The sequence below is a fragment of the Nipponia nippon genome, unplaced genomic scaffold, assembly GCF_047370975.1.
Source record: "Nipponia nippon isolate SJK-2023a ecotype South Korea unplaced genomic scaffold, ASM4737097v1 scaffold_10, whole genome shotgun sequence".
In the NCBI taxonomy this organism is placed as follows: domain Eukaryota; kingdom Metazoa; phylum Chordata; class Aves; order Pelecaniformes; family Threskiornithidae; genus Nipponia; species Nipponia nippon.
Window position 1 is genome coordinate 12,910,709 of NW_028262291.1, and position 12,825 is coordinate 12,923,533.

The 12,825-nt window shown below is 39.4% G+C and overlaps 1 protein-coding gene across 11 annotated transcripts in view; it reads right to left on the reverse strand.

The window, feature by feature from the left end:
* LOC148057071 (uncharacterized) overlaps positions 1–12,825 on the reverse strand; it is a 20,420-nt gene continuing 7,595 nt past the window's right edge. For 7 of the 11 annotated variants that reach the window (XR_015701727.1, XR_015701746.1, XR_015701759.1 and 4 more), the window contains 2 exons: positions 10,263–10,491; positions 1–8,914 (listed from right to left, as the gene is read on the reverse strand). Coding sequence is in view for 2 of the 11 variants with exons in the window: in XM_087745534.1 (XP_087601660.1) it covers positions 10,294–10,413; positions 10,953–11,095 (263 nt within the window). In the remaining 9 variants the exon portion in view is untranslated. Of the gene's footprint in view, positions 8,915–10,262; positions 10,492–10,713; positions 10,859–10,882; positions 11,096–12,377; positions 12,646–12,825 lie in introns of those variants that run through there. The other 4 variants (XR_015701753.1, XM_087745534.1, XR_015701728.1 and 1 more) reach the window with 4 other exon arrangements.

Sequence of the window (12,825 nt, forward strand, 5' to 3'; positions counted from 1 at the left end):
TCAAGAAAAAAAGCTTCACAAACAGCCTAACCTGGAACAACTCTGAAATGAAGGCACATTAACAAAGAAACTGCATTATCAAATAGAAAAGCAGAAATGCAGATACGTACAGAAAATTAGAAGTGGTACAATTTAGAAAATTGACAAAGGACAAGTTACTAGTTAAGTTAAACAGTTTCAGGAAATGCCACATTAAAACTTCACTCCCCTTACCACTCTACTGCGCTAGTGGTCTTGCAGACGTTACCCATACATGGAGTTAGCGTGGGCCACAGGCCGTTCCCAACACCTAACCTGGATGGAGCCAGCTTGGCTTTGAAGGCCATCCTCTCTTAGTTGGCCACCGTCCCAGAGAATGGCCTAAGGCAGGCTACCCAGTACCGTCTCAGCTGGCAAAATCTGCACTAGTCAGGTTTCTCTAGAGTGTCTTTTCATATATGAAACAGCTTAAGAGACTTCCTTTTGTATATAACTTTTCCAAATGAGTAACTTTTGCATGATTGTTGCTGGACTAAAAACCGGATTTCTCAGTTTCTCTTGCTACTGGTTTGTTGGTGTTTTGGTTTTTTTTACATAATGTTAAAAACTGTGATTTACACTACATAGCTTTTTTTTTTTATTGCAAGTGTGAAAATGAGTGCCTCATTTGTAAAACTAAACAGTGAAGCAGCAATGAATGGCTGGCTTTCTAAATAAGCCCAGGGACCCAGAAGACCCAATTGGCAATGTAGCATAATTTCAGGACATGATGTCATGGGATGTTCTTTTGTAAGTTGCCCAGATCTGCAGTCACACTCCACTTCTAGATGTTGCCCAAAATGCAAAAAAGGTGAAATACTGTAGATTCAATACCATTAAAAAATGCTACAGCGAAGTCTTTTCCATATTTTTGTGTCACAGCACAGATAACAAGATCAAATCTCAATGCTCTTTGTATCAAAGCAGCAAAGCAATAACGCCTCTAACCAGAGAGAACGTAGATGCTAAGCTGATCCAACAACTTATGAAACAGAATATATCTTCTCTAAAAAGAAAAATAAGTACTTCAAAGGACAAAGGGCTCATGATGTGCTGGTTATACATAACACTCCTTGTCAGATATACAGATGCGAAATGCTGCAAAGAAAAGCACAATGGGATGTGAACCATTGTCAGCAGAGGTGCTGTGGCTAGAGAAGCTTATTGCCAGAGCTGTTACCATTTATATACAAAAGTGAGGAGGACAAAAAAAAGTTATGCAGAAGAATGTGTTAAGCAATTGTCCAGAGTCTGAGTACTCTCAAAAATAAAACATTGTATGTCAAGGAATGTTTGCATTCACAAGGATGTTTGCATTCTCATCTTTGCTTGCCCAGAAGTAATAACAATAGCTAACCTCAGAGCAGGATTAATTGCATAAATGATTCACAGAAAGTAATAAATGCAAAATTCAGTCAAGATGGACATTTCATGTAGCATTTAAGAAGAAACACGAGCTTTAAGAAGAAACATCCATGAGGTTAAAAAAGAATTTATCACAAATCTGAACAATTTGTTGATCGATTACATTTGCCATGGGTGGTTTAGTGTTAAAGAGAGAGATGAAATAGTAAAGAACAAAGAAAACAGACATACTAGCAGTTTGAGTGGAGCAACCTAGCAGATGACAACTGACATCAAAGTACAGGGGACTGGTGACCTGTGTCATCTTGAACACTGAAATTCTGACAGGATTAAATAAATATACCCGCTTTTGTCAGATACTTTATTTGAACAGTGTTAGCAGGACAAAAGAGACTAAGTCTAGCCATCACAGCACAGCAATTGGTGAGGGCTTTGGCCAAAACTGTTTAGCAGACAAAGGAGGCAAAAAATATCCTACCAAAGCATAAATAAATACCTTGCAAGATGCAACAGATGAGTTGATATAAGAGTTTCATTTTTAAGTCAAATCTCAAATCACGAGAGTTGATGTTGGAGAGAAATGTGTCCCTTAACCAGACAAGCCTCATCAAATTCTTGGTCTCAGAACAGAAAAAGATGTGTACATGCTGCAGAGATGAGCTGCCTGATACTGTTCCCCGTTGTGTATGAACGCTTGTAGACAACCTCAGGCCGCTGTGGGAGAACTGAGCTTCTCTAATTATCTCATAAAAGGCAGATGTGGTATTGTTCAGGCCTCAAACATTGGATACAAATCAGTCCCAATTACTCCTGAAGATAAACATACTCTCATAGACAGTCTTGGGTTTAGCAGCCATGTATATTTTCCCTGGAAAGTTGGAACAATAACAAAGACGATATTTGACAGCTTTAATAAAGTAGTATACTCCTTTGGAGCTGACTGCAGAGCACTGCTTAGCATGTATGCCTTTCTGGGGTACCATTCTCTTTGTGGTAAATTAAAAGCTAGAAGCCGAAAGTTGTGTATAAAGGGAGCACAGCTATCGAAGATATTTCTTGAGCCTCATCAAGTTTGAGTGCTTTCACCAGATCTTTCTAAAAAATTTTGCAAAAATTTTTATGCCGTCTACATATTCCAAAAAAGGTAGTAACTGATAAATGCTGCTATCAGCTGTTCTGTGCCAGAACAGATTTGACAGCAGCCAAATTGACTCCAGCTATGCAAAGTGTATTCCTGCATCAACAGCATTCAAAATATCAACCCAGAATTTGGAAAAAAATGCTTGCATGTGAAGGTACCTACCAATCCTACAAATCCAAAGGGAGTTTGGACATGGAGTGAGTGGATGCATCACCAGCACCCAAAGCTATCCTGGAGCTACTTCTGGTAAATCAAAGATGACGATAGGAAGGAAAAAGTATGCAGAGAAATATTGTGTCAATATGCAAAGTTTTCAAATAACTATTTATATTAGTCTTAAAAGAAAAACCTCAAATGGGATTCAGATATGAAGCTATAAAATGAAACTGATGATAGTCAACAGGATTTGGTGTAAAATCGTCAAACAAATGTGATTAATTGTTTGAGGAGTTCTCTAGGTTGGCTGGGAAAATGGTGCAGAATAAATAGACTTCGCTTTAAAATATCATAGTAGGCTATAACCCTGAGCACACACTGAAGGGATTGAGAACTGGCTAATTTACAGTTCTCGGTAAAAAGGTGATAAGTGAAGAGTGATTATTGAAGGGACTGGTTTCTGTTGGGTTTCTACTGATACCACTGGCTGACTCTTTGCTATTGGATACTTTTAAGCAGTTTTGAAATAAATATAAAAATCGCTGCAGATCATTGTGGGGATGACATAAGACTAGCAAAACAATTCTGTATGGATGGGACAAGCTGGTAACCTGAACAGCAAACAGAAATGCACTTTAGTGCAGCCAAATGTAAAGTTATGCATTTAAGAACAGAAAACACAGGCAGGTTTCTGTAGACTGAAAGGATTGTCAGGGATACCGTGGGCGTGCAGGTTGACATGAGCTCCCAGCAGGACATTGTGGCAAAAGACTTAGTACAATCTTCGAGTTGAAAACAGAGGTCTGGAAAGGGGGAGTAGGGAAGTGATTTGTCCCTTCCTCTGGTGCTGGAGAGACAGATGCTACATTGCCAGAGAATAGCTCTAGCATTTGTGTTTTTTAAGTATTTACAAACTGGATTGTATAAAATAGCCACAAAAATGATTTGAGGTGAAGACTTTATTCTCTTCATTTGTGTGAGACCTATTTGAAATGTCCAAGTTGGGTTTAAGACAAAAGTTGAGAGGAGTCTTGATTTCTGTGTGTCACTACTATAAGGAGATAAAGCAGAGATTTAGTGGGCAGCGTAAGGAGGGAGGTTCATTACCAAGTCCCTGCTCTGAGGTTGGCTCTAGCCGAGAGAGCAGGATGCCACAGCGTGCCCATCCTCTGGTTGCCTGGCTCCCTTTAACCCCTGCTAGTCAGCTGGGAGTTGGCTTCACCCCCAAGGTAAACTTTGCTGAAATTTTGTTCAGGATGGATGTAAAGAAGCCGCTAAGCTCCTCTAAGTAGCCATGAGCTCAATAGTTGCTCCACCCCACCAAAAAAAAGCACAAGTCACCCCCACCCCCTCCAGCCAGATGGCAAGGCTTGAGCAGGTGCTAAACCCCATATTCAAACAAGTTTCCCCGGGGACAGAGGCTGAAAACAAGTTTTGGTCATCAGCTGGTGGAAGTGTACGCAAGTGGAACAGCAGGAGTAGAAATGCTGAGATGAAGCAGCAAAGTAACAGTCACTGTAATAGAGCTGGTGATATTAAGGTCCTGAATAAATGCCAAGGAAGTAGAGCTTTCATAGAGCTTTTAGACCAATGGCCTCTTAAAAAAAAAAAAAAAAAAAGCTTGAGCAGTGTAAAAATAAGAAAAAGCTCTGATGTATGATACTTCTGAGTTGAGAAAAACTGGATCTTTTTTTTAATAAACATCTCTTCAAAGGTGCAGGACTCCCTCATCAATTCTTCAGTTAATTCTGGGCAGCAAGGGAAAAAAATGGGAAATGGGAAAAAAAGAGCGGCAGTATCTCCTCAAGAAGAAAATACTGGGTACTGAACAGCTCTTTAGTGAACAAAGATGTAACAGGATCGAATATCTAACAGATGAAACTAGAGAATCACTGAAACAAATTCCCAGTGGCAGTAATCAGTACTCTGTCTGTCGATGTCTTCTGACTGAGACTGGATGCCATTCTGGAAGATGTTTTAGTGAAAACACAAGCTGTTCTTCAGTCAAACCGACAAGATTAGGGCTTTAATAAAAAATATGTGCATAAAACTTGAATTGCCAGTACTGTACAGGATGTTGGACTAGATGATGTGATCATAAACTGCACGATGGTTTTGGTTCTGCTGTTTGCTTTCAGGTCAGATGTATCTGCTCCTGAAGGCTCAGTTTCCACAACGGGGAAGTCCAGCTAACCCAGCCCAGAACCTGCTTCAGGCCCTGTGCGACGGGCAGTGGAGCAAGAGTCTCTGTAGCTACAGAAGTTGTATCTCCTTCTACCTCGTGCACTGTTTTCCCAGCCTGTATATTTATATACGCATCTATGCTTTTAGCTTTCCCTTATCGTGATATGGAGTCCTCTCCAGCTTTGTAACTCTACCCCCTGCCCAACTGCAAAAAATTTACTTCCCTTCATGCAGGGAAAATGAAACAGAAAGAGGCAGTTTCCACATAGGCACAGACAATGAATGTTGGACATTAGAAAATGGTGAATTCTGTGCGCAAAAACATTGAATTTCATGGCTCTTAGGGAAAATGCCAAACTTACAAAGCTGCAGAATGGTGGATCTGTGACACCCTGGAGAGATAAGCAGGAGATAGTAACCGGTACTTGCAGCGCTAAGATGGCACTAACAGTTTATGCTTTTTTCATCTTTTTAATTCAGTTGCACAACCACAGAAGTTAACAAATGCATTGAATGGAATGTGTTGTATTACTGTGAAATGAAAAATCATGCTGAAGATCACAGAGTTACTGGAAGCGAATACAACATTCCTCAGAATAATGACTGTGATCACCGTGTTCTCCAAGAATGTTTTCTCTTTATGTGCATTATGGGCATGGTTTTATTTTAATTTTGCAAGAAAACAAGTATGTCCTTTCCTTACCATTCCTTAAGTAGGACCCCAAGCTCATCTTATTTTTTATGATTGTCCCTAAAATGGGCACCTGTGGATCAAATGTAATGTGAATCAAATATAAGACTTGAAATTTCGAGGAAGCAAATTTATAGAATATCTAAGTATAAGGCATGCGCATCCATGATTTATTAGTGTTCAAGCAGATGCTGATTTTTAAAACACAAGCTTTCTAATGCAATTTTTACAGTTGAGATGCACAGAAATAGCTGTGAAAATGTTCAAGCTGGGCAACAGGCAAAAATTTCTGGAACTTCCTAAGAGTAAAAAGTACATTTAAGCTATAACTTTAGCCATATTATTAAATATGTGTTCAGGTGAGGCTTATGCAAGCTATATGTACATTTATCAAAGTATAATATTTCTTTCTATTTAATAAGACAGAGAGTTCAAGTTAGTCCTGTTTAGAATAATCTTAGTCTTCATAATCATATCCTGTTTCCATTTAAATGGATTAAATAACAATGACTACAGTAGAACAGGACTAGGATTTTATTATATTAAAAATTCACTCAGAATAAATTCTCAGCACTTAGGAAAAGCTTTTCATTTGCAAGGAACTACATACACGCATTAAGAATTTTAGTAATCTAGTAACAGCATTCAGTTTATTAACTCATTCCAGTCTGCACAATTCTAGGCAGTTCCCTCCATAACACATCTGTGTTTAGAAAGCGTGCCAGCGTGGCTCCTCAGCAGCAGACGTAATTGCCTCTGAAGCATTTCTAGAGTCATGGCAGGCAGGGAGGCTGCAAGGCAGCCAGGGGTGGTCAAGGACGTGGTGAGGAGCCTCTGGTGTGCTTAGGGCTGCCCACACCCTTGGCCATCAGTTCCTAATGCTACTGTGAGGTGACACCACAAGCCGGGACGTTGGGAAGCTCGGTTTCCTTCAAGCACCTTAAATTGCCACTCGGTATTTAAACTATGCAGTTTTCCACAGATGGTGAGCAGCATGGATGTCATCAGTAGCAGTGAGGATGTATATGAGAGAGAAGAAGAATGTGGAGGCGGCAAAAGAGGAAAAGAGAGGGAAAGAATATCAGAAGTGGAAAAGAAGGAAGTGATACAGGAAAAGAAGGTATAAAAAAAGAGGTAGAGGTAAAGGGATGAAGTTGATCAAGAAGCCTATTATGACTATTATGCAATATGACTGACATCAAATGGCTGTGGTAACATTCATCCAAGGATGAGAAATCAGTAAATTTGATTGACCTCTCGTGATGACCACAGTCTTAATTGCACATTTGGGATTTATTATATATTTATTATAAAAAAGGAAACATACATTGTTTTTGCTGGCATGGTACAATATTCCTTTACCTTACTTTTCCAGCTTTTCAAATCTGCCTTTCCCTCTGTCCTTTCTAAACTTGAGGAGACAGTTATGTATACTACTAAGTCAATATAATGCATAATAGTTTATCTTTAAATAAAAGACTAAATTGAACCTTTTAAAACTTTCCTGTTTAATTTGCATAAATAGGAAGTTGAAGATGACAGTTGTCCAGTGCCAAACAGATACCCTTAAAATCTATTCTATGCCAAAATTTTAAGATTAAAATTTAGGCCAGGCAATTCGGTATATTCTCTACTCCCTTCCCCATTTGATATGTAAACATTTTTTCATTTAGAAAAGTAAAGTAAATGAACAGTACAGTTACCAGATTTCTGCATAGTACAGGGGAAGCAGGTAGATAGAAAAGAAGCCTTTTATGCAGGAAAAATATAAACCCAGTTCTGTTCCTTTACGGAATATATAGCTGAAATAATCAGAACCGTGTTAAAAGCAGAGGCCCCACGCAGGGCAGGTGAAGAATCGGAGCTACATGGCCAAGTGCATTTCTTTGGGTCTGACTACAAATAAAGGAGACTGTTGCTTGGTGAATTCTCTGTCTGTTTGAGAGAAAGCATAATAAAGGCATCAAAGAAATACCCAGAGGCAGGCAGGGAAAAACTAAGACGAGGTACAGAGTTTGTGAGCAGCAAATAAGCTGGAAAGTTTACTTAGAAGTACTAAAACATATTACCCTTTTCTGTTTGATTCCTGCTACACTAAGTGAAGGACAACTTTTGATATGTATTTTTTAAATAAATAGGATTTCATAACAGTACCTTACTCCTTCACCAAATTACTCTTCTATTAGAAAATAGCTCTATAGATCATAAGCCTTAGATAGCTGCTTATGTTAAAAAAGTAAAAAATAACAAAATTAGGGTTGAAAAGTGTGATGTGTATATTCTAGATAGAGCAAAGATAAATATCAGATTTTGAGTGTATTAAAATACATTTTTTGTTATAAGACCAAATTATTTTAATTCCCTTCTTTTACTTGCATTTTAGATGCTATCTGATCAGCACTGTTATTAGGTGACTGTTATTGGGTTATTAGTGTTTATTGTTTGCAAGTCTTTACAATTCAGTATTGCTGTCCAAATGGGATGAATATGTTTTCTATTGGGTTATATTGTTTTAAATACTAGTATTTTCTTATTTAACAAAAGCAGTTATAATGCTGAGGAAGGGTAAACATAGGACCCATTTTGACCTGTATATAAATTGCTAAAGAAATACAGGTATTAAACCAAGCAATGAAATTGATATTATTCAACTTTATACTCTACCTGTGGGCACATGTATGTGTTTCTTGATGACTGTTGGTGCACCACTAACTGTTTATGTGGAATAATATGTGGGTGAGCTGGAGCGTGTATGTGCTACAGCTGGGTATCTGCCTGCAACATACAAACACATAGGACACGCAGCTTTATCTTCGTTAGCTTATGCACGAGCAGCAGCCCAGATGTATTAGCATTATCTTCGACTGAGGTTAGCTGAGTTAGTACGGAGTTGGCCCAGAAATTCATACTCCTGTGGCTTCCAGGCTTTTGGTAGCCAACAGCTAGATTAAAATTAGCTTACTTAGCCTGGCCTGTGGGACAAACGCACCTCATGATTGCTGCATGCTAATTCCAGTAGCTGCAACAGCAAGGCTAGGAATGTATGTGGCAACACAAGAACCATATTGCCAATGCCCATGTCTTTGGCTGAACAAGACTCCGTGTCTTTTCCATGGGTTTGGTAAGGCAACAAAGTGGAAAACACTTGCCCCTCATTTCACCTTTTGAAGGCATGTGAATGATGCATGCAGGCCAACATCAAGTTCTCAGGATAACGAAGAGCTGTGTCAGCTTTCTCCCTGGGTGCTCCTCATACACCTTGGTTCCTGCTTGCCAGCATTCTGCTGTTCTACTCCTGGTCTTTCCTGAGCAGGATTCCTCACTTCAGAATGTGAAATGGATTTTCATTCATGTTTCTGCTGGGTTGACAAGATAAAATAATGAATTGCAACAGCTAAATCAAGCTGAAAGTTTATTAAAATATTTGCATGAAATTGTATCACCAGTACAGCAAGTAATTCCACATAAAAAAGCAAACGTACTGGTTCAGCTACAATAAGGATTTCTACAGAATAATGGCATACCAGCTTTTTTTAGTTCTTATAAAACTACTTACCAGTCTTCCTGTGGATTCCTTTCATTTTCTCCATACTAGCGTTGCTTGCTCAGAAATTATTACGTCATATTAATGAATAATGTCTTACACAAGCATCTGACATTTATTTTCTGCAGTCATTTGCTTTAGCCTATTTTGTTGTGGGAAGCAGGCCAAAAAGCTGATCCTATGGTCTGTCCACAGGCAAAAAGGGAACTAGTATTGCATGCAGTAGAAAACGTGTGTGAATTTCCTTATCATAGATATTTGTAGATCTGGACTTCTGCATTCAGGCAAGCTATTCGACAGGAAACTTGTCTAGGACTGAGTGCATTATGTTCAAGATTGAAATGATGAGGTTTCCTTCACAGAACTGCCTTAGGTGAAAACAGTCTATACTTATCAGACCGTCCCCATTTAATCTCTAATCCTGATTAACAACTGAGTCTGTGATGCTCATTTATTACGATAGTAAGTGCTATCAGTCATATTACAGCTTTTTCAATTAATTTAATAATTTCCCATAGGAATACATGTACAGCAATTCATGTCTCAGAATGTTGGCAGCTTTTCTAAAGTGTTTCAGTTAAACACATTCTGACCCCTTTGATGTTGCTCTGAATTTTAATTATTTTCCATTGCAGAATACTGGTTTAATGATGACCTGAATATATTTTTTAAAAACTAACTCTATGTGTGATTGCATATAGCAAGGGTGAAAGGTTTGTTCCTTGTGGATTGGTTATCGGCCCACTCTTTATGGTTATTTTCTGGAAGAACTTAGACCTTAGAGGCCAGATCAGGAGAAATACTGGGCGCTCTCACTGCAGACATTTTGTACCTCACAGAAAAAGCAAAACAGAAGAAAATATGGAATGACATTTGCACATATTCTGATTAGACCATGCATTCTTAAATTGTGAATTGTGAAACACATTGTAACAGGAAAAAAAAATCACCCTATTAACTTTTCCCCTCCTAATCTCAAATGGAAATCATGTGATTTATCTGAAGGTTGCAGGGACTCCTTACAGTATGGGAAATGTTTAGAAGTTCTAAACTTTTTCACTGGAAGTTTTGCTTTTTTTGGAAAAAGTAATACCAGGTTTTCCTACTTTTCCTTTTTTCTTATCCTTCTTTTTTCTACAATCTGTTTTACACTCCCATATTACCTGAACACACTTCTCCATCTTCTTTTCCCCATCAGAACTGCTGTTCCACATTTTCTTCCTGAATCATGTGTCTAACCACTATGTCATTTTTTTCCAAATCTTTGTCTGGTCTCCACTTCCAAAGATCCCCAATTTTTCCTCTCTTCCTCCTCTAAGACAGAAGAAATTTTCAATCAAAGTAGAAACTCTGATCTCTCTCTTCAGAGCTCCTGAGACCCTTGAGCAACACCTGGAAATAAAGCAAAGGATCAACCAACCTTCAGTCTTTTGCCTGCCGGCCACCAGCCAATAGTTCATTGATGACTGTAAATAACGGCTGGTCAGGCTATTTAAATATGAAAATTATTAATTCTGAAAAGTAAGGTGCATTTAATTTTGAAAACCTTTATTCAGGTTTCCAGTGCAAATTGGGAAAAACTGCAGAAATAAACCTTCAGCTACCTGACCATACCGTTCTCATGCAGTATTTCTGTACAGCAGGTGCTTTCTGACAGACTCGAGATCACCCGCTTTCTCTCTGGAGCAGGGGCACTGCCTCTAGTTTCAGCCATTTTTGATCACTCTCTATGTTGTGCACCAGTGCTGTGAGAAGCGGCCTGTTGTGAGCAGGAGAAAGAGCCTCTGCATTTGTATGACTGTGTGATGAACTACATATTCTTCCCTTCTTATCCCACACATGTACACGCTTACTTTCCGGGTTAATGTCTCTGCAGTGATCCTCTTCAGCAATGAAAACAACTCTCTCTCAGAGCGTGAGCAGTGAATGGCTTTGATCATCCAACCTGCTACAATTTGTGGGTGCGTTGGTGATGAGAATAGGTTCAGAGGCAACACTAAAAGCAGCAAAACATCAAGCTGATGGTTGCATGAGGGTTGCAAAAAGGATGAGCAAACTAGTGCCCCTGTCACTCATAGCACTAGCCAGTATGGTGTGTAAGGCCTTGTGTCACATGAAACAGGCGGCTTCTGCCATCAGCCCGCAACCATGTTCCTCCTGTGTGACATAACATTGTTTACCAAGTTATGTAGGTAAGAGAGAAATGTATTCCCGGAACAGAAAAAACCCTAGGAACACAGTGTCATATGACACAGTGCTACATTGAGACATTCTGAGCCTGAATTTCAGAGAAGCTGGTCACAAGTCAGAGAGCATTTCTGAAAAGCTCTGTCTTTATAAATTTCTCCTTTGCCAGGCATGCTTACCATAATCTGGGTCACATTGCTTAAGGTCATTCTGTTATTTAGGTAATTAATGAGAAGACATGCAAGTCCTTCCTAACACTGAAGCAAGTGTTAATTTTATGTTTTATTGGTCTATTTTTCAGAACTATGTGACAGTGCTGCTGATTTGCTCCTCCTTTTCCAAGCCAAATGCATTTACCCCTTAACACCAAAGGATGATTAAAACTGCACTCAGAGTGCGACATGGAAGACAATCACTGATAATTTAACTATTTGACTCTGCAATACCACTAGGCAATTGGCTGTTGACATTCCCCTTCTGCTGGTAACCCAGTTCAGGTAACCAAGTGGCATGTTGTGTAAAGACTGTGTTCCAAGAGAGCTGTAGAATAAATGGGGAAGCTGAACTCGTTTCTGTACAGATCTCAACAAGTTCTCATTTTTCACAGTGTTTACTCTGTGTTTTGTATCTTATTAGTTTCAATTATTTTTTATAAATACATTTTCTCCTCTAGTTTCTTTCTTAGCATTAGGGGACAGAGCTAGGACCTCAATTCAGGGCAAATTAGAATAAAAGGAGGCTTGCTTTATGATAGCGTAACCTGCTTAGCCTACTTACAGTGAGAAAGCAAAATGCAGAAAGGAAATGTCAATGGACAGTTACAATGATCTGACCCCTTGTCTATTTTTTAAGCACCTGGCAGCAAAAGGAGATCACTCGGGTCTTGGTGAGTTCCAGTGGGTGGTTCCACTTGAGCCTTTGTGAGGATAGTGGAAAAATCAGCTTAAAAACACCTGATTGCACTCTGCAGCATTAATTTCTGTCATTACTCCAGCAGATTAGACACTGGCAAAGCTACACACCCCAGTATGTGTTCAATACTGGGAGGTGGCCCGAAGCTGGCTGTCAGACCAATGATCTTTGTGAGTTACCTTCAGGTGAGCCCCAAGCTTTCCGGATGAGGCATGTTACGGGCCCATATGGCTGGACAGTGCAGTGTGGTTACGTCGGGAACAGTGACCGGGCCCACAAAGAGGTGACAGAAAATGATGGGGTTGAGACTGGATAAAACAAGCCTCAGACACAGGCTGTTTAAATGGGCACTGGAAATCTCCACTTCTGACTTTTCTTCTGCCAGTATACCATTCCCTGTGTTACTTTTGAACAACTCTGTGGCCATACAGTGAGGCAGTTCAGGAACTAGTCCAATGAAGAATAAACCAGCAAAAAGAAACAGAGTGATATTCAGTGAGATCAAAGCTCCCTGCTCAGGTTCACTATTCACCCCCTCCCTCTTGAATTTGTGTGCTCAAGAACAAGAATCAAAAGACAAGAAACTTCTGCCAACATCCCAATATATATCCTAAGCCTCAGCTTAAC